At 51.0% G+C, this 22,175-nt stretch overlaps 1 protein-coding gene across 1 annotated transcript in view; it reads left to right on the top strand.

Moving 5' to 3' along the window:
- dnai3 (dynein axonemal intermediate chain 3) overlaps nt 1-22,175 on the top strand; it is a 142,338-nt gene that overhangs the window by 3,992 nt on the left and 116,171 nt on the right. The window contains exons 2-5 of the mRNA XM_072510314.1: nt 4,679-4,811; nt 12,589-12,773; nt 17,697-17,801; nt 19,168-19,314. Of these exons, the coding sequence (XP_072366415.1) occupies nt 4,679-4,811; nt 12,589-12,773; nt 17,697-17,801; nt 19,168-19,314 (570 nt within the window). The remainder of the gene's footprint in view (nt 1-4,678; nt 4,812-12,588; nt 12,774-17,696; nt 17,802-19,167; nt 19,315-22,175) is intronic.

Below are 22,175 nucleotides of genomic sequence, written 5' to 3'. Positions count from 1 at the left end.
CCTCCCCTCCCCCCTCCCTCCTCCCCTCCCCCCTCCTCCCCTCCCCTCCCCCCTCCCTCCTCCCCCTCCCCCCTCCCTCCTCCCCTCCCCCTCCCCTCCCCCCTCCCCCTCCCCCCCCCTCCCCTCCTCCCCTCCCCCTCCCCCCTCCCCTCCTCCCCTCCCCCCTCCCCTCCCCCCCTCCCCTCCTCCCCCTCCCCCCTCCCCCTCCCCACCCCCCTCCCCCCACCCCCCCCACCCCACCCACCCACCCCCCCTCCCCCTCCCCCCCCCCCCCCCCCCCCTCCCCCCACCCCCCACCCCACCCCCCCTCCCCCCACCCCTCCCCCACCCCCCACCCCTCCCCCCTCCCCACCCCCCCTTCCCCCCACCCCCCACCCCTCCCCCCTCCCCCCTCCCCTTCCCCCCTCCCACCACCCCTTCCCCCCCTCCCTCCTCCCCACCCCCCCTCCCCCTCCCCCTCCCCCCACCCCCTCCCCTCCCCCCCACCCCTCCCCCCTCCCCCCCCCCCCCACCCCCTCCCCCCACCCCCCCCCCACCCCTCCCCCCTCCCCACCCCCCTCCCCCCCTCCCCCACCCCCACCCCCACCCCACCCCCCCACCCCCTCCCCCCCTCCCCCTCCCCCCTCCCCCCCCCCTCCCCCCTCCCCCCCCCTCCCCCCCCCCTCCCCCTCCCCCTCCCCACCCCCCTCCCCCTCCCCCCCACCCCTCCCCCCACCCCCCCCCCTCCCCCCACCCCCTCCCCCCCCACCCCCCCCCTCCCCCTCCCCCCCACCCCCACCCCCACCCCCCCTCCCCCACCCCCCCCCCTCCCCCCTCCCCACCCCCCCCCCCACCTCCCCCTCCCCCACCCCCCCCTCCCCCCTCCCCCCTCCCCCCTCCCCCCTCCACCCCCCCCCCCCCCCCCACCCCCCCTCCCCCCTCCACCTCCCCCCCCCCCCACCTCCCCCCCCCCCCCCCACTCCCCTCCCCCCCCACCTCCCCCCCTCCCCCCCTCCACCTCCCCCTCCCCCCTCCACCTCCCCCCTCCCCCCCCACCCCCCTCCACCTCCCCCCCTCCACCTCCCCCTCCACCTCCCCCCCTCCCCCCTCCACCTCCCGCCCCTCCCCCCTCCACCTCCCCCCTCCACCTCCCCCCTCCCCCTCCACATGCCCCTTCCACCTCCCCTCCCCCCCTCCACCTCCCCTCCCCCCTCCACCTCCCCCTCCCCCACCCCCCTCCCCCCTCCCCTCCCCCTCCCCCTCCCCCTCCCCCTCCCCTCCCCCCTCCCCTCCCCCTCCCCCTCCCCCCTCCCCCTCCCCCTCCCCTCCCCCTCCCCCTCCCCCTCCCCCTCCCCCTCCCCCCTCCCCCTCCCCCCTCCCCCTCCCCCCTCCCCCCTCCCCCCTCCCCCTCCCCCCTCCCCCTCCCCCCTCCCCCTCAGCTCCCCCTCCCCCCTCCCCCTCCCCCTCCCCCCTCTCCCTCCCCCCTCCCCCTCCCCCTCTCCCTCCCCCCTCCCCCTCCCCCCTCTCCCCCCTCCCCTCCACCTCTCCACCTCTCCACCTCCCCCTCCCCCTCCCCCTTCCACCTCCCCCTCCCCCTCCCCCCTCCCCCCTCCCCCCTCCACCTCCACCTCCTCCCTCCCCCCTCCACCTCTCCCTCCCCCTCCACCTCCCAACCCCCTCCACCTCCCAACCCCCTCCTCCCCCTCCCCCTCCCCTGCACATGCCCCTTCCACCTCCCCTCCCCCTCCACCTCCCCCTCCCCCCCTCCACCTCCCCCCTCCCCCTCCCCCTCCCCCTCCCCCTCCCCCCTCCCCCTCCCCCTCCCCCCCTCCCCCTCCCCCTCCCCCCTCCCCCTCCCCCTCCCCATCTCCCCCACCTCCCCCTCCCCATCTCCCCCACCTCCTCCATCTCCCCCACCTCCTCCACCTCCCCCCTCCTCCATCTCCCCCTCCTCCACGTCCCCCCTCCTCCACCTCCCCCTCCACCTCCCACCTCCACCTCCCCCTCCCTCCACCACCACCCTCCCTCCTCCACCCCCTTCCACCCTCCCTCCACCTCCCCTTCCACCCTCCCTCCACCTCCCCCTACCACCCTCCCCCCTCCCAACCTCCCCCTCCCCACCTCCCCCCCCTCCCCCTCCCAACCTCCCCCTCCCCCCTCCCCCTCCACCTCCCCCCTCCACCTCCCCCCTCCACCTCCCCCCTCCGCCTCCCCCCTCCACCTCCCCCCTCCACCTCCCCCTCCACCTCCCCCCTCCACCTCCCCCCTCCACCTCCCCCTCCACCTCCCCCTCCACCTCCCCCCTCCACATCCACCTCCCCCCCTCCACCTCTCCCCCTCCACCTCTCCCCCTCCACCTCTCCCCCTCCACCTCTCCCCCTCCACCTTCTCCCTCCACCTCCCCCTCCACCTTCCCCCCTCCACCTTCCCCCCTCCACCTCCCCCTCCTCCTCCCCCTCCACCTCCCCCTCCACCTCCCCCCTCCACCTCCACCTCCACCTCCCCCCCCTCCCCCTCCCCCTCTCCCCCCACCTCCCCTCTTCCCCGCCCCCCCCCCCCTGTATTTATTACAGGGTTTTTTAATAAGTTGAAGCATCGCATGATGTTTTGAAAGAAAGGGGAGAAAATCCGATATCAAACAGGGATTGGAGAGGAGATGGGAGAGTAACAAAGCAAAATTTGAAGAGTTAGATTGTGAGAACACTGTTAAAGATGGGGGAACCTGAAGCAAGGTTTGAGAATTTTGTCCGGATGTAAGCCCCTTTCCAGCGTGGCAGGAGGATCTGTCATTCGAGGTTGAGCAAAGAGAGGTGAGATGCTCGGTGACTTACAAGAGCAAAGGTGCTCGCTGGTAGGTGCAGAGCTGGGCAGGTTTTCTTTTCAACAGCGAGGGAGATTTAATTCCACTAACCATATCTAAATATAAATTGTGGAGAGACTAGTTCACGGGTTGTAGACAACCCTGGCTCAGCCAGCATTCATTACCGAACCGAATTGTCCTTGAGAAGGCGGTGGTAAGATACCTTCTTGAATCGCTGAAGTCTCTGAGGTGTAGGTAAGCCCACAGTGCTGTTAGGGAAGGTGTTCCAGGATCTTGACACAGTGATAGTGAAAGACCGGTGATGTATTTCCAAGTCAGGATGGTGTGTGCCCTCGAGGGGAATCTGTTGACATTGTCAAAGACATACTGTCCTTGTCTGTCTGCGTGTTAGGGTTTGCCGCTTTGGAAGATGCTGTTGCAGGAGCCTTGTCAATTTGCTGTGGTTGGAGTGCTGATCAAGTGGGGCTGATTTGTCCTAGATGGTGTCAAGCTGAGTTGAAGCTGCACTCATCCAGACAAGTAGAGAGTATTGCACTCCTGACATAAACATTGCTAATGCTGGAGATTCTGGGGAGTCAGGAGGTCAGTTACTCACCACCAAATGGGCGACACAGTAGCACCGTGGTTAGCACTGTTGCTTCACAGCTCCAGGGTCCCAGGTTCGATTCCCCGCTGGGCCACTGTCTGTGCGGAGTCTGCACGTTCTCCCCGTGCCTGCGTGGGTTTCCTCCGGGTGCTCCGGTTTTCATTTATGCCACGGGCTTCTTCCAGGCGCTGAGTGGAGACCTGTCCGCAATCTCACAGACCTCGGTGCACAGGTGCATCCGTCCCATCACGGAGGCCCTATATGCCCAGGCAGCTGAATACATCCATTTCAATGTGGACTGAGCCACAAGGATGCTCGAACAGTCGGATACCATCGACAGGATGCCCCGGGCCCAGGAGGTCAGCGCCCGAATGCATGTCTCCGTACAAGCATCTGCAGAGGACCGGCCGCTGTAATCAAGCCAAAAGGGGTTCCACTCGATGAATGTGCAACTGATATGTGATCATGAGCTGAGCATCATTCACCCCTGCGCCTGATACCTGGGCAGTGTGCACAACTACGTCACCGTGGCACACTCAACGACTCCTGAAATGTCCGGTGGGCGGGGTTGGCTCCTGGACAACAACGATGCCTATGCAGCAACCAGGAGCATGATCGAACGGTGCTTCGGCCTCCGGAAGATGCAGTTCAGGTGCCCGGACGGCTCTGGAGCGACCCTCCAGTATGATGCTGAGACGGTCGCCCGCATCGTGGTGGCCTGCTGCGTCCTCCACAATATCGCACAGCAGAGGGGCGATGCGCTGGAGGTGGAGGTTGAAGGCCAGGCCTTGTCTGGCGGGAGGATGCAGGGGAGGGGAGGATGGGCAGGACATGGGGCCCAGGCAGGCAGGGGAGGCCACACGACGTGTGCGCCAGGGCCAAGGCACACAGGTCGCTCGCATGGGAACCCTCCAACTTGCTGTCAGTTTCAGCGGAGTGACAATGGCGAATGTTGATCATTTTACTCCCTATCGCAGCCTCGGCAAAAGGCAATGTTTTGTGGGGGTTTCTGATCCACAGCCTATCGCCGCAGAGGATAATGTAGCCACCTCAACATCAATAAACCTCTATTGTTTGTGGGTTGTAAAGATTAACCCTTTTCGCTGCCGTTACATGCACGTGGAGTTAAAATCTGAAATAATCGGAACCAAGTAATTACACACAAATCAAAATTGGAATTTATTGGGAATGAGGTTCCTGAGTGCATTTATCCCACGCATTTTACTGAGATTACTGGCATTTTCCACAGTCTACATTTTAGTTTCTTAATTGCATTGTGTTAATTTCCACAGCTTTTAGCAAAGGAGAGTGAAGTTGCAATATCAAGACCTCTAACACCCTCTGATATGAAACTACCGCATAAATTGAAAGACCGAGTTCGGTCTAAAACACGCTTAAAGTCAGCAAGAAGAGTCAGATCTGGCGGTGAGTTTCTTTTGAATTCATAGGTGGGATGTGGACATGGCCGGCAGGGCCAATATTTGTTCCCTAATTTCCCTACAAAATGCTATCGGCTGTCACTCATGGTGGGATTTGAGTCCACATCCTCAGCGCATCAGTCCTGGCCTCAGGTTTACTAGTTCAAGTGATGTTATCACCCTGCTACCACCTCCCATAGAATGTAAATGTTTTTGTGCAGTGACTAGGGGCCAACTTGTGCGGGAACCTCGAGTTGAAATGTAAATGGACAACAGCTCCAAGCATCTTTTCTGATGCAGCTGTGTGTGATATCCTACTAATTTGTAGAAATGAATGATTCAATAGTTAACTTTTTATAAGGGAGCATTGAGACCTCGCGCTTGTATTAGCAACAAAGTGAGGACAGCAGGGAGAGTCCACTGGGGTGGACGGTGCTAATACTGAGAACACGGCGCCCCTGTCACCAGCACAATTGGATGGCAACGTGATGTTCAACTTGACCCCTATCCTATTCCTGAGAAAAGTGTCGCTAGCACACACATTCTATTCCCTACACCAGCTAGTCCTGTGTCTTTCGAGGGAGCTTTGAGGTGGGGATTAGTTAACGCGTGTGATGCACGATCACTTACACAAAGACGAGAGTTGAATGCCACTGAGGCTTTATTACACTGAGATGTGTGGCCTCCGACAGCAGCTGGCGAAATGGCTGCTGTATGGGGAGCACACATATTTATACTCCACCTACTTGGCGGAGCCAGCAGGCAGGGAACTACCCCCGTACCTGTAGTATAGGGCCTTACCATAAATCACCTAATATATACATCAGTGGTGACTACCACAGCGTGTTAGGCTGGGCGAGTTTTAGTTCCAATTGTATCATCTTTTGGAAGTTGTTATTTATATTGACCTAATTTCAGCAAAGATGTGGAGATGCCGGCGTTGGACTGGGGTGGGCACAGTAAGAAGTTTTACACCACCAGGTTGAAGTCCAACAGTTTTGTTTCAAACACTAGCTTTCGGAGCACTGCTCCTTCCTCAGGTAATTTCAGCAAAGAAAGAAGAGATTGGGGAATTCTCTGGAAATACTTTGTTCCAGTTTATTAATGGGAAAGAGGTTTGTCCAGGATGTTTATGCACCAAACCATTTGCACCAACCATTGGCAGAAAGTTAAAAAGAGCAAACTTTCATTTATATAGCACCGAGCAAGATCTCAGCTTCTGGATTCCTTTTGAATTGTAGTTACTATTATCATAGAACATAGAACATTACAGCGCAGTACAGGCCCTTCGGCCCTCGATGTTGCGCCGACCTGTGAAACCACTCTAAAGCCCATCTACACTATTCCCTTATCGTCCATATGTCTATCCAATGACCATTTGAATGCCCTTAGTGTTGGCGAGTCCACTACTGTTGCAGGCAGGGCATTTCACGCCCTTACTACTCTCTGAGTAAACCTACCTCTGACATCTGTCCTATATCTATCTCCCCTCAATTTAAAGCTATGTCCCCTCGTGCTAGACATCACCATCCGAGGAAAAAGGCTCTCACTGTCCACCCTATCTAATCCTCTGATCATCTTGTATGCCTCAATTAAGTCACCTTTTATCCTTCTCTCTAACGAAAACAGCCTCAAGTCCCTCAGCCTTTCCTCATAAGATCTTCCCTCCATACCAGGCAACATTCTGGTAAATCTCCTCTGCACCCTTTCCAATGCTTCCACATCCTTCCTATAATGCGGCGACCAGAATTGCACGCAATACTCCAAATGCAGCCGCACCAGAGTTTTGTACAGCTGCAACATGACCTCATGGCTCCGAAACTCAATCCCTCTACCAATAAAAGCTAACACACCGTACGCCTTCTTAACAACCCTCTCAACCCGAGTGGCAACTTTCAGGGATCTATGTACATGGACACCACGATCTCTCTGCTCATCCACACTGCCAAGAATGTTGGAAACATGGCAGCCAGGTGGGGTCCAAGTAATGACATAAATCACAGCACAATCTGTTTTCTTGTGGTATTAGTTATGGGATAGATATTGGTCAAGACATTGGGAGAATCCACATCCTCTTTGTCACAATTTGCCAGGAGATGTTTTATATCCAGCTCACAGGGCAGACAGTGCTTTAACCTAAATTCCAATCTGAAGATAGTGCCGCCCTCACTATTGTACTGGAGATTAAATCTGGATTATGAGAAGGGGAGGATTCCTTACCTCCAATGGGGCCGGGCATGGAGGCAAGTTGGCACAAAGATTTGCATTGGTAGCTGGTGTATCAGTTTCCAGGCTGCATCCTGCTCCCGGGCCATTTCCCCCCGGTCACGGTCTCACTGACTCAGTGTGACCATGTTATCAACTGAGACAAGAGAAATATCGAAAATCCTCCCCCTTTCCTACTCACTAGGCAATAATAAGATAGCAGTGTAGCTCAGAGAAATGAGGACCAAAGTAGGGTCGATTCAGGTTGATTTTGATGAGATTCCCACAGGTGACAGAATCACATCAGGTAGGTGAGTATGGATTTTTTAAAAAATAATCTTTATTGTCACAAGTAGGCTTACATGAACACTGCAATGAAGCTCCTGTGACAAGCTCCTAGTTGCCACACTCCGGCGCCTGTTTGGGTACACGAAGGGAGAATTCAGAATGTCCAATTCACCTAACAAGCACTTCTTTCGGGACTTGTGGGAGGAAACCGGAGCACCCGGAGGAAACCTGGGGAGAGCGTGCAGACTCCGCACAGACGGTGACCCAAGCCGGGAATCGAACCCGAGTCCCTGGCGCTGTGAAAAACAACGCTGACCACTGTGCAAACAAAATCACAGCGGATCCCTGGAACTCTAATGGTCCTCTAAATGACCTCAAAATTATTTTTATTCCGAGAAGTTAAAGTTTAAAAGGAATACAGTTTGGTTGTTTCCTTACTGTCAATTTTGGCCTGGGCCGTTGGAGGAAAAAACCCCAAAGGTGATGGCGATTTGCTTTTTAGGGGATGGAATGGGATCCCATTGCAGAGACAACTCCAAGGGGTCCAACTGGTTTCATTGCCTATAGTGGACAGAGGAACGGGTCACCCGCAGAAGGAGGTTGGCTGGGAGGTTAACAGTGAGGTTGAGTGTACAGGAACATATAGACGGGATCATCAAATGGGCAGAAAAGTGGCAGATGGAATTTAACTCTGAAAAGCCTGAGGTGATACACTTTGGAAGGAGTAACTTGACAAGGAAGTATTCAATGAATGGCCTGGCACTGGGAAGTTCCGAGGAACAAAGGGACCTTGGCCTGTTTGTCCATAGATCTCTGAAGGTTAATAGGGTGGTGAAAAAGGCATCTGGGACACCTGCCTTAATTAATCGATGCATAGATTACAAAAGAACTTTGGTGAGGCCACAGCTGGAGTACTGTGTGCAGTTCTGGTCGCCACATTCTTGACCTATTGAGCCAGTGGGCCGATGAATGGCAGATGGAGTTTAATTTGGATAAATCTTAGGTGATGCATTTTGGTAGATCAAATCAGGGCAGGATCTACTCAGTTAATGGTAGGGAGTTGGGGAGAGTTACAGAACAAAGAGATCTAGGGGTACAGGTTCATAGCTCCTTGAAGGTGGAGTCGCAGGTGGACAGGGCGGTGAAGAAGGCATTCAGCATGCCAGGTTTTATTGGTCAGAATATTAAATACAGGAGTTGGGACGTCTTGTTGAAGTTGTACAAGACATTAGTAAGACCACACATGGAATACTGTGTCCAGTTCTGGTCACCCTATTATAAGAAGGATATTGTTAAACTATAAAGAGTGCAGAAGAGATTTACGAGGATGCTACCAGGACTTGATGGTCTGAGCTATAAGGAGCGGCTGGATAGGCTGGGACTTTTTTCTCTGGAGCATAGGAGGCATAGGGGTGATCTTATAGAGTCTATAAAATAATGCGGGACATAGATAAGGTAGATAGTCAACACCTTTTCCCAAAGGTAGAGGAGTCTAGAACTGGAGGCCATAAGTTTAAGGTGGGAGAGGAGAAACAAAAGATCCCGGAGGGACAATGTCTTCACAGAGAGGGTGGTGAGCATCTGGAACGGGCTGCCAGAGGCATTGGTAGAGGTGGGTACAATTTTTTCTTTTAAAAAAGTTAGACAGTTACATGGGCAGGGTGGGTATAGAGGGATAGGGGCCAAATGTGGGCAAGTGGAACCAGCTTAGTGATAGAAACTGGGCGGTATGGACCAGCTGGGCCGAAGGGCCTGTTTCCATGCTGTAAACATCTATCACTCTATCTATGATGTGATTGCACTGGAGGGGTGCAGAGGTGATTCACCAGGATGCTGCCTGGGTGGAACATTAAAGTTATGAAAAGAGTTTGGATAGGCTTGGGATGTTTTCGCTAGAGCAGAGAAGACTGCGGGGGACCTGATTGAGGTGTACAAGGTTATGAGGGGCATGGGCAGGGTGGATGAGTACTTAGCTTGTTATAACATTCGAGGCTACGGACTAAGTGCTGATAAATGGGGTTAGGTAGGCCATGTGATGTCTTTCGTGCGTCAGTGCAGACTCGATGATTCTATAAAACAAGCCCTTTGACAGTGCGGAACATTTTGGAATACTGACCCTCTGACAGTGCGGCACTCCCTCATTACTGACCCCCTGACAGTGCGGCACTCTCTCAGTACTGACCTTCTGACAGTACAGCATTCCCTCAGTACTGACTCTCTGACAGTGCGGCACTCCCTCAGTACTGACTCTCTGACAGTGCAGCACTCCCTCAGTACTGACCCTCTAACGGTGCAACACACCCTCAGTACTGACCCTCTGACAGTGCAGCGTTCCCACAGCACTGACCCTCCGACAGTGCCGCACTCCCTCAGTACTGACCCTCTCATGGTGCAGTACTCCCGCAGTACTGACCCTCTGACAATGCAGCACTCCCTCAGTACTGTCCCTCTGACAGTGCAGCACTCCCTCAGTACTGTCCCTCTGACAGTGCAGCACTCCCTCAGTACTGTCCCTCTGACAGTGCTGCACTCCCTCAGTACTGTCCCTCTGACAGTGCTGCACTCCCTCAGTACTGTCCCTCTGACAGTGTTGCACTCCCTCAGTACTGACCCTCTGACAGTGCAGCACTCCCTCAGTACTGACCCTCTGACAGTGCCGCGTTCCCTCAGTACTGACCCTCTGACAGTGCGGCACTCCCTCAGTACTGACCCTCTGACAGTGCAGCACTCCCTCAGTACTGACCTTCTGACAGTGCAGCACTCCCTCAGTACTGACCCTCTGACAGTGCAGCACTCCCTCAGTACTGACCTTCTGACAGTGCAGCACTCCCTCAGTACTGACCTTCTGACAGTGCAGCACTCCCTCAGTACTGACCCTCCGACAGTGCGGCACTCCCTCAGTACTGACCTTCTGATAGTGCCGCATTCCCTCAGTACTGACCTTCTGACAGTGCAGCACTCCCTCAGTACTGACCCTCCGACAGTGCGGCACTCCCTCAGTACTGACCTTCTGACAGTGCAGCACTCCCTCAGTACTGACCCTCCGACAGTGCGGCACTCCCTCAGTACTGACCCTCTGACAGTGCAGCACTCCCTCAGTACTGACCCTCTGACAGTGCAGCACTCCCTCAGTACTGACCATCTGACAGTGCAGCACTCCCTCAGTACTGACCCTCTGACAGTGCAGCACTCCCTCAGTACTGACCCTCTGACAGTGCAGCACTCCCTCAGTACTGACCATCTGACAGTGCAGCACTCCCTCAGTACTGACCCTCTGACAGTGCAGCACTCCCTCAGTACTGACCCTCTGACAGTGCAGCACTCCCTCAGTACTGACCATCTGACAGTGCAGCACTCCCTCAGTACTGACCCTCTGACAGTGCAGCACTCCCTCAGTACTGACCATCTGACAGTGCAGCACTCCCTCAGTACTGACCCTCTGACAGTGCAGCACTCCCTCAGTACTGACCCTCTGACAGTGCAGCACTCCCTCAGTACTGACCATCTGACAGTGCAGCACTCCCTCAGTACTGACCTTCTGACAGTGCAGCACTCCCTCAGTACTGACCTTCTGATAGTGCCGCATTCCCTCAGTACTGACCTTCTGACAGTGCAGCACTCCCTCAGTACTGACCCTCTGACAGTGTTGCACTCCCTCAGTACTGTCCCTCTGACAGTGCTGCACTCCCTCAGTACTGTCCCTCTGACAGTGTTGCACTCCCTCAGTACTGACCCTCTGACAGTGCAGCACTCCCTCAGTACTGACCCTCTGACAGTGCCGCGTTCCCTCAGTACTGACCCTCTGACAGTGCGGCACTCCCTCAGTACTGACCCTCTGACAGTGCAGCACTCCCTCAGTACTGACCTTCTGATAGTGCCGCATTCCCTCAGTACTGACCTTCTGACAGTGCAGCACTCCCTCAGTACTGACCCTCTGACAGTGCGGCACTCCCTCAGTACTGACCCTCTGACAGTGCAGCACTCCCTCAGTACTGACCCTCTGACAGTGCAGCACTCCCTCAGTACTGACTCTCTGACAGTGCAGCACTCCCTCAGTACTGACCTTCTGACAGTGCAGCACTCCCTCAGTACTGACCCTCTGACAATGCAGCACTCCCTCAGTACTGACCCTCTGACAGTGCTGTACTCCCTCAGTACTGACCCTCTGACAGTGCGGCACTCCCTCAGTACTGACCCTCTGACAGTGCTGTACTCCCTCAGTACTGACCCTCTGACAGTGCAGCACTCCCTCAGTACTGACCCTCTGACAATGCAGCACTCCCTCAGTGCTGACCCTCTGACAGTGCCGCATTCCCTCAGTACTGACCCTCTGACAGTGCAGCACTCCCTCAGTACTGACCCTCTGACAGTGTAGCACTCCCTCAGCACTGCACTGGAGTGGCAGGCTAGATTTTTTGTGCTCAAGTCTCTGCGCTGCAGGGACTTGAACCCACAACTTTATGATTCAAAGGCTGGAGTCATATCAAATGGAGCCACAGCTGCCACTACCAAGTGATTGATTTCCTCAGGACAAACGAATCGCTTCTGCCCAGCTCATGAATTGTCAGGACTTTCTATCCTGGGTCATATACCTAGTCTGTGGTAGGACTAGAAGTATGATATCCACAGTGAGCTATGGAAATATTGGTTATGGTTAGAAGACCTGGGCAATGACGTAATCCCTTCCCCCACCCAGCATAAGATAGGCGTATGAAGAAGAAATTGAAGTGGTACCTGCACCTGCTTCTTCCCAGGTAAATCGCACCGACCCCATGACTGTGGTGCAGTCAGCATTAGAGGCACTTCACAGAATCCATATCATCCCAACAGTGCAGAAGGAGGCCATTCAGATCGTCAAGTCTGCACTGACCCCCTGAAAGAGCACTCTACCTACGTCCGCTCCCCCGCCGTATACCCGTGACCCCAACTAACTCGCACATCTTTGGAAACTAAGGGGCAATTTAGCACAGCTAATCCACCTAACCGGCACATCTTTGGACATGCACTTCTTGGCATGATTCCCACTGAACTGCTGGATTTGAAACTTGCGGAATTTTAATCCTCTCCCCTTTCCCAGTTTTTTATCATTTAATATAGATCGTCTTGCGTGAATGGATTCAAAGGAATTTGATTTGTGTTTGGTAACTTGGAGTAAACAGAGCAACACTTTACTCCCTCCCATGGAAGTGCTTCCTGATGAGAATGCATTAAACTCGAAAGGTGTTTCAAACAGAAAACTTTGACATGATCAGAAAGCAGAGAATGGTAACAGTTTCAATCCTTGATTGCAGTTTTCAGTGAGGACATTATTCCTCTTGTTCTCACCTCCAAGACTCAAGAAATCTTCCAGTGTGTGATCGACCAGGACATTACAGATGAGCAACCTTACAAAATTATTAAAAAGGAAGATATTATTAATGACATGAAGGCAAGGGGAGGCATCTCCGATTTCTACCCCTTCAAACAGCAGATCCTGGTTAGTAACGTATTTAATTCTGACATGATTCGGCCACCTGGAAAATGTATATGGGGGTTAAGTGCTCTTCCTAACCCCCATTCAGCTGCAAGTCATTGAGATAATATTTGTGACTGACCAAAATACAACTTGAAATATTTCATCCTGTCTGTTGTACTACTTCAGACAGACGGGGAGTGGGTTTCAGTGCATTTTCAAAATATCTGAGTTACATTAACAGTATCACATCGCAAAGAGTCATTTAGCAGAACTTGAGTACTGCTGAAAAAAGACAGAGGTCGATGAAGATTTTCATCTTGCACTCATCAGGACAATTCACAAGAATGCCAAATGGGAAAGGGGACATCAATTTATACTGCCTGAGAAGAGAGCGCTGATTGCACTTGCCAACCAATCAGTGCTCTCTTCTGGTGTGGTCTAAATTGTTGTTCCCTTTGCATTTGGTATTCTTGCGAATCATCCTGATGAGTGCGAAACAAAAAGCTTCAAAGAACAAAGAAAAGTACAGCACAGGAACTCCAAGTACAGCCCTCCAAGCCTGCGCTGACCATGCTGCCCGTCTAAACTAAAATCTTCTACACTTCCGGGGTCCGTATCGCTCTATTCCCATCCTATTCATGTATTTGTCCCTTAAACGTCACTATCGTCCCTACTTCCACCACCTCCTCCGGCAGCGAGTTCCAGGCACCCACTACCCTCTGTAAAAAAACTTGCCTCTTACATCTCCTCTAAACCTTGCCCCCGCACCTTAAACCTATGCCCCCTGAAGTAAAAAAAACTCACCACTATTCTTAGAATTCCCCCTATACCAAAAAGGGTCAATAAGACATTCTAAATTGTGAACAGGGATTCTCACTCCCTGACTCCTATGCAGACTTAGGTGGGTGCTATTCGGGTGAATCTATATTTTCAAGTTATCCCCCGGCATAACCCATATCTTCACAGAAGAATTTTATCTACTTAACACTTAGTAGCATCGATCCTGGGTCCCTCTTTGCTAAGTAAGTACAGTAGACTTTGTAATAAACCACTGTTTCAGGTTAAAACTTTAAATTATTTTATTATTATATTTTTTCTTTTAAAAGATTAAATCACTATCTTTACAGAAAAGTATAAAGATCTTGCTTCTGGATTCTCCTGGTTGGTTGAAAAGACCTTCAGGTCCACCTTGACAATCTCTCTTCTTTAGCTTTTGGTCTTCCTCAGATGGATTCGCTGTTCCGCTCGGTTTCTGTGCTCTATCCTTCCCATGACCGAGGGCAGCTATGAGAGCTGACTCTGCTGACTGTCCCCGTTTTAAGGGTTTACATTCCCCTTCCAGCAGTTATTAAGTTTTATGACATTATCGTAAAGTAACTTTATTTTACCCTTGATTGTACAAGGTACCTTTAATCTGAATCATTTCTAACACGACGGTGTATTCATGTTGAGCATGACTTCAGCTCATTGAACTCTGATTACATTGTTTCCCTTGTGATGTTCAAAATTGCTTTGATCCCAGAGGGGTGTTACATCTGGTTCCTGTCACTTCTTAAAGTTGCTTTATTAACAAGTAGTGCCCCCAGCTCAGAACTCTGACTCCGATTTGGGTCTAACGTGTGTTCCCGTGGACACGTTGTCTTCCCATATTCACCTGGTGTCAGCAGAATTTCACACCTAAACATTTGTCACTCAATTCAACTGAAGATCCTAGCAATTCTTTTTTAGCTGCTTACTAAAATAATTAACTTCAAAGAAGGTGCAAAATATTGTTTTTTTCCCATATAATTAAAAGTTCAATCTGCTGTGACTTAAAAGACATGCCTCAGTTTTACAGCTTGATTAGTCACAAGCTGTTTTCTTAACGCCTGTTTGATAAAAGCTATCTGCATTTCAAAACCTTCTTGAGCTGCTGTTAACCCTTCGTAAGATTTTTCCCTACATTCTCTCATGTACCTTATCCAGGTATTGCCAGACTTCCATGTTTCAAATGACATATTTTCCCATTTTTACTTTTACACCCTTAGTAATTGACCCCTCTACCCTGGGAAAAAGTCTCTGACTAGGGTAGCAGGGATAATCCAGGGAATTATAGACCTGTGAGCTTGACGTCAATGGTAGGCAAACTGTTGGAGAAGATACTGAGGAATAGGATCTATTCACATTTGGAAGAAAATAGACTTATCAGTGATAGGCAGCATGGTTTTGAGCAGGGAAGGTCATGTCTTACAAACCTAATAGAATTCTTTGAGGAAGTGACAAAGTTAATTGATGAGGGAAGGACTGTAGATGTCATATCCATGGACTTCAGTAAGGCATTTGATAAAGTTTCCCATGGCAGGTTGATGGAAAAAATGAAGTTGTATGGGGTTCAGGGTGTACTAGCTAGATGGATAAAGAACTGGCTGGGCAACAGGAGACAGAGAGTAGTGGTGGAAGGGAGTGTCTCAAAATGGAGAAAGGTGACTAGTGGTGTTCCACAGGGATCCGTGCTCGGACCACTGTTGTTTGTGATATACATAAATGATCTGGACGAAGGTATAGGTGGTCTGATTAGCAAGTTTGCAAATGATACTAAGATTGGTGGAGTTGCAGATAGCGAGGAGGACTGTCAGAGAATACAGCAAAATATAGATAGATTGGAGAGTTGGGCAGAGAAATGGCAGATGGAGTTCAATCCAAGCAAATGCGAGGTGATGCATTTTGGAAGATCTAATTCAAGAGCGGACTATACGGTCAATGGAAGAGTCCTGGGGAAAATTGATGTACAGAGAGATCTGGGAGTTCAGGTCCATTGTACCCTGAAGTGGCAACGCAGGTCGATAGAGTGGTCAAGAAGGCATACAGCATGCTTGCCTTCATCGGACGGGGTATTGAGTACAAGAGTTAGCAGGTCATGTTACAGTTGTATAGGACTTTGGTGAGGCCACATTTGGAATACTGCGTGCTGTTCTGGTCGCCATATTACCAGAAGGATGTGGATGCTTCAGAGAGGGTGCAGAGGAGGTTCACCAGGATGTTGGAGGGCGCTAGACATGAAGAAAGGTTGAGTAGATTAGGATTGTTTTCGTTGGAAAGATGGAGGTTGAGGGGGGACCTGATTGAGGTCTACAAAATTATGAGAGGTATGGACAGGGTGGATAGCAACAAGCTTTTTCCAAGAGTGGGGGTGTCAATTACAAGGGGTCACAATTTCCAGGTGAGAGGGGGAAAGTTTAAGGGAGATGTGCATGGATAGTTTTTTACGCAGAGGGTGGTGGGTGCCTGGAACGCTTTGCCAGCGGAGGTGGTAGAGGCGGGCACGATAGCATCATTTAAGATGCACCTCGACAGATATATGAACGGGCGGGGAAATGAGGGAAGTAGATCCTTGGAAAATAGGTCACACGTTTAGATAAAGGATCTGGATCAGTGCAGGCTGGGAGGGCCGAAGGGCCTGTTCCTGTGCTGTAATTTTCTTTGTCTTTGTCTTTATCCACTCTGTCTATGCCCCTCATAATTTTGTAGACTTCTAGCAGGTCGCCCTTCAACCTCCTTCGTTCCAGTGAGAACAAACCAAGTTTATTCAACCTCTCCTCATAGCTAATGCCCTCCACACCAGGCAACATCCTGGTAAATCTCTTCTGCACCCTCTCTAAAGCCTCCACATCCTTCTGGTAGTGTGGCGACCAGAATTGAACACTATACTCCAAGTGTGGCCTAACTAAGGTTCTATACAGCTGCAACATGACTTGCCAATTTTTATACTCAGTGCCCCGGCCAATGAAGGCAAGCATGCCATATGCCTTCTTGACTACCTTCTCCATCTGTGTTGCCCCTTTCAGTGACCTGTGGACCTGTACACCTATATCTCTCTGACTTTCAATACTCTTGAGGGTTCTACCATTCACTGTATATTCCCTACCTGTATTAGACCTTCCAAAATGCATTACCTCACATTTGTTCAGATTGAACTCCATCTGCCATCTCTACGCCCAAGTCTCCAAATGATCTAAATCCTGCTGTATCCTCTGACAGTCCACATCGCTATCCGCAACTCCACCAACCTTTGTGGCGTCCGCAAACTTACTAATCGGACCAGTTACATTTTCCTCCAAATCATTTATATATACTATGAACAGCAAAGGTCCGAGCACTGAACCCTGCGGAACACCACCAGTCACAGCCCTCCAATCAGAAAAGCACCCTTCCATTGCAACTCTCTGCCTTCTATGACCTAGCCAGTTCTGTATCCATCTTGCCAGCTCACCCCTGATCCCGTGTGACTTCACCTTTTGTACCAGTCTGCCATGAAGGACCTTGTCAAAAGCCTTACTGAAGTCCATATAGACAATCTCCACTGCTCTACCTGCATCAATCATCTTTGTGACCTCCTCGAAAAACTCTATCAAGTTAGTGAGACACGACCTCCCCTTCACAAAACCGCGCTGCCTCTCGCTAAACGTCCACTTGCTTCCAAATGGGAGTAGATCCTGTCTCGAAACATTCTCGCCAGTACTTTCCCTGCCACTGACGTAAGGCTCACCGGCCTGTAGTTCCCTCGATTATCCTTGCTACCCTTCTTAAACAAGGGAACAAGATTGGCTCTTCTCCAGTCCTCTGGGACATCACCTGAAGACGGTGAGGATCCAAAGATATCTGTCAAGGAAAATGTAGTTATTTCGAGCAAGTATCACATTACTTCCTCCCAAAGGAAATAAATGTCCATTTCAAGCATGAGGATGTCATTACGAATGTGCTGAGATTCAGTTCTGCACATGACTTGAAATGCAACTTGAACAATTAACAATATTACAAGGCAATGGAATTCGTAATGAGAGTTAGCACTTGAGGGAGTTTGAGTGGGTCCAATATTGATAAGGCAACGATCCCGACTGTGATTGGCTTTCTAGGAACTTTACTGATCACCACTAAACCAGCTTTGATTTTTTTTTTTAAACCCAGGATCATTCAACAGAAGAATTTCTAGTTGCTCTTGATAAAGATTTCAAGTACGGTCAAAGTTTCTACATGGTTATGAATGAAACGATGAAGGATGTGATTCTACAGGTATATTTTCTTGACGTAGAGGGAGGAGGAGGCCATTCAGCCCCCTCCAGTCTGTTCTATCTTTCAGTGAGATCATTGCTAATTTGTCTCCAAATGTCACACCAAATAATCACCCTACCCATGTGCACTCCCCCGTCCACCCCACTCTATCTCCGTAACCCCATAACCTACCCTGCACATTAAGGGGCAATTTATCATGGCCAACCCACCTAACCCACACATCTTTGGACTGTGTGAGGAAACCGGAGGACCCATGGTAAGAACATGCAAACTCCACAGTCACCCGAGGCTGGAATTAAACTCTGGTCCCTGGCTCTGTGAGGCAGTGGTGCTAGCCACTGTGCCACCCTTTTTAAAAGTGATTTTCTACCCCGTTCTTAAAGTTACAAAGCCAATGCGCAGAGTGGACAAGGCAAGCCCTTAATCCATCTCTTCCTTTCAGATAATAGTCTAATTTCCTTTTAAATGCCTCAGTTATACCTGCCTCCCCCACATTCTGAGGCAGTGCATTCCAGACCCTAACCACTCACCGTGTGAAAATGGTTTTCCGCAATGTTGCCATGGGTTCTTTTGCCAATTACCTTAAATCTGTGCCCATCTTAATCTCAATACTGCCACAGTGGGAACAGTTTCTCCCTACCTACTCTGTCCAGACCCCTCATGATCTGGAACACCTCCACCAAATCTCCTCTCAACCTTCCTTTCTCCAAGGTTCAACAGCCCACTCGAACTATCCACTTATCTGAAGCTCCTCATCCATTGATTGATTGATTGATTGATATTTATTGTCAGTGAAAAGTATTTTTCTGTGGCCAAGGGAACGTACACAGTACGTACATAGTAGGCAAAAAGAATAATCAACAGAGTACATTGACAAATGATACATCAACAGATAGCGATTGGTTACAGTGCGGAACAAGGGGCCAAATAGGAGCAGCATAGGGCGTCATGAATAGACTGCTTGAGAGAGCTCGCAAAGAGTCGCCATGCTCCGGCACCACCTTGTGGAACCATGAAACCATTCTCATTCACCTTTTCTGCACCCTCTCTGATTCCTTCCCACCTTTCTGGAAGAACAATGTCCAGGAATGGAGACAGTGTTCCAGTTGCGGCTGCCCCAGTATTGTGTGCCTTTGTTCATTCCATTGCCGAACAAAAAGCTTCCAGTCTCGGTTTTGCGGATGACTGCTTAACCTCAGCACCTTTTTTGGGAAGGGAGAGTTCCAGATTTGCCAGTGATCTTGGCATTTGCTGCTGGGACCCAGCAATGAGCCGCGGCCCCCCCCCCCCCCGAAAAGGGAAAGATTATGAGAAATGGCACTGAAACCGCCCGTTTGTTTAAATAATATTCATCTCTTCCCTGCAGTCATTTGAACAGAAACAGGAGGTAAAGCAAAAGGACGAGGATGAGGAGGAGGAAATATTTTTCAGAGATTTCAGAATTAAAAGTTGGACGGACTTGGGCAGCGGCATTGAAATTGAACATGAAAAAGTTGAAGAATCACCAACTAAGGTCAAATTTTCCTTCACTTTTTTGGCATCTCAGTTGGGACAGAGCGCGCTCAAAGTGAATTTCGATGGGGCCAGTCAGTACCTTTCTCTAATTTGGCCAATTTATCCCCTCACTTTTCACGTCTGCACAATGTTGCACTGGGTAATGTTTTTTCTTTTGTTTAAAATTAAATAAGGTCTCGTCCTTGCCTTCATGGGGAACACTGTCATGTCAGGATCGGACGGTTCTGGGTCCATCACCGCACAGCAGAGAGCTGGAGCAGAAACTCCAAACTGACTCTTCACTGCAGTACTGAGGGAGTGTTGCACTGTCTGAGATGCTGTCTTAGGGAAGCGGTGTTGAATAGAACCTCTGTCTGCCCTGTGTAAAAGATATCGAAACATAGAGCAGCAGATACTAAAGAAAGCAAATGGTTTGTAGGCATTTAAAGCTAAAGGAATAGAGTATAAAGGTAAGGAAGTGTTGCAACTATACAAGGCATTGGTAAGACCGCAGCTGGAGTATTGCGCACAGTTTTGGTCTCCTTGTTTGAGGAAAGATGTAACGTCATTGGAGGCAGTTGAGAGGAGGTTCACTAGGTTGATCCCAGAGGTGAAGGGTTTGTCGTATGAAGAGCGATTGCACCGTTTAGGCCTATACTCTTTAGAGTTTAGAAGAGCGAGGGGAGATCAAATTGAGGTATACAAGATGATAAACGATATGGATAAAGTAGTCGTGGGGGGGGGGGATGCTTCCTCTTGTGGGGCATTCCAGAACGAGAGGTCATAGTCTCAGGAAAAGAGGGAGCAAATTTAAAAAGGAAGTTGAGGAGAAACTACTTCTCCCAAAGGGTTGTGAATCTGTGGAATTTGCTAGCCCAGAGAGCAGTGGATGCTGGGAGAGTGAGGAAATTTAAGGAGGAGGTAAACAGATTTTTAATTGGTAATGATGTGAAGGGATTTGGAAAACTGGGAGGATAGTGGAGTTAAGGCCAGGACGAGATCAGCCATGATTGAATGGCGGAGCAGACCCGATGGGCCGAATGGCCTAATTCTGCTCCTAAATCTAATGAACTTATGACCAGGAGGAGGCTATTTAGCGCTTCGAGCCTGTTCCGCAATTCATTATGATCATGGCTGACGATCCAACTCAGTAACCGCTCCCGCTTTCCCCCCCATACCTTTTGGGTCCCTTTAGCCCCAGGAGCTATGTCTGAAGGCAGAAGAGTTCTCCGCAGTGGCCTGACCAATATTCATCCCTTAATTAACATCACTAAAGAACACAGGCTATCTAGTCATAATTATTTGGACTTGGATGAACAGGTCACATTTATGACACTTGCACATGATGCAAAACCTGGCTCTGGAATTTGTGCAAGGGCGTATTTCTGCACCCCCTCCCCACTGCCCCAATTAGTAAAAGCAATCGCAAACCGGCCAGCTTTCAAAAAAAAAAAAAGCCTCTTCACAGAGATAATACTCAGGGGACAGCCTTAACCAGGTGAGAGTGGAACTGCCATCCACAGGGCCCCTCTGATTGGCCAGCAGCTGAGTAGTCCCAGCAACACCAGCTGCAAGAGGCGGCGGCTGCTGGCATTACATTCCCGGAGCCCCCGGGAAGAAGTGTCATGGATTCAGGCTGAAATTAAATTGGGGTTTTTTTTGGGTGCAGAGGCATTGGGGACCCTGGGGGAGATGGTAGGGGGAGGGTTTTGGAGTCTTGAAAGAGGCATTAAGGGAGGGTACCAACTTCGGGGGAAGGGGCATCGAAAGGGCAGGCTCCCAATGGAGATAAACCCACTCTCCTTTCTGCTTTTTCAGTAGAGTTGGTGATAAAAGAAAGCTGGCTACCTTCCTCCACCTCTCCCTGCTCTGTGTCAAAGTGGGAGAGGCAGAATTAGCTTCATAATAGCCCTTAACGGCCTTACCCACCTAGCATAGCTCAGGGGTGGGCGGGAAGGCAGTGAGCTCGAGGCCTGTCCTATTCTACCTGTTCCCGCCCAGTAGATTTCCACAGGGCTCAGTGTTGGGGTCCCTGCTGTTTGCTGTATACGGTAATGATTTAGATTTAAATGTTGGAGGCATGGTTGAGAAATGTGCAGATGACACAAAGATTGATCAGGTAGTTGAGAGTGAAGAGGATAGCTGTTGGCTCCAGAAAGATATCATTGGTTTGGTTGAGTAGGCAGAGAAGTGGCAAATGGAGTTCCATCCGGAAAAGAGTGAGGTAATGCATGTGGGGACGGTAAACAAAGCAAAGGAACGCTCAATAAATGGGAGGATATTGAGAGGGGTTGAGGAAGTGAGAGACTTTGAAGTGCATGTCCACAGGTCCTTGAAGATGTCAGGACAGGTGGACAAGGTGGGAAAGAGAGCATATGAATGCTTTCTTTATTGGGTGAGGTATTGGATACAAAAGCAGGGGTGTAATGATGGAACTGGATAAAATGTTGGTTAGGTCACAGCTGGGGTTTTGTGTACAGTTCCTGTCGCCACATTACAGGGAGGGCACGATTGCTCTGGAGAGAGTGCAGAGGAGATGATGCGACCAGCAATTCTCACAAGGCGATTAGTAGAAGTGAAGCGAACAGTGGTTGTAATAAGCTAGATCGGTGCCTGCCTGCGACTGCTCTGTACTGAGTGCCGCCTACAGGCTTACAGGTTGATATACCACCCCCGAGGGGACGGAGCCAGAGGCACAGCCCACAAGGGCATCAACATAATACAATACAATACAATGGTGAATTGTAGTAGCAATACGTTCACCACAGGAGATTCACAAGAATGTTGTTGAGCTTGCAAATTGCAGCTGAGGGAGAAATTAGATAGGCAGGGGTTGTTTTCCTCAGAATAGAAAGGGGTGACCTAATTGAAGTGTAGAAA

Source organism: Scyliorhinus torazame, chromosome 7 (assembly GCF_047496885.1).
Source record: "Scyliorhinus torazame isolate Kashiwa2021f chromosome 7, sScyTor2.1, whole genome shotgun sequence".
NCBI lineage: Eukaryota > Metazoa > Chordata > Chondrichthyes > Carcharhiniformes > Scyliorhinidae > Scyliorhinus > Scyliorhinus torazame.
Note: the sequence above shows the minus strand (reverse complement) of the source record. Positions and strands in the feature narration are given on the sequence as shown.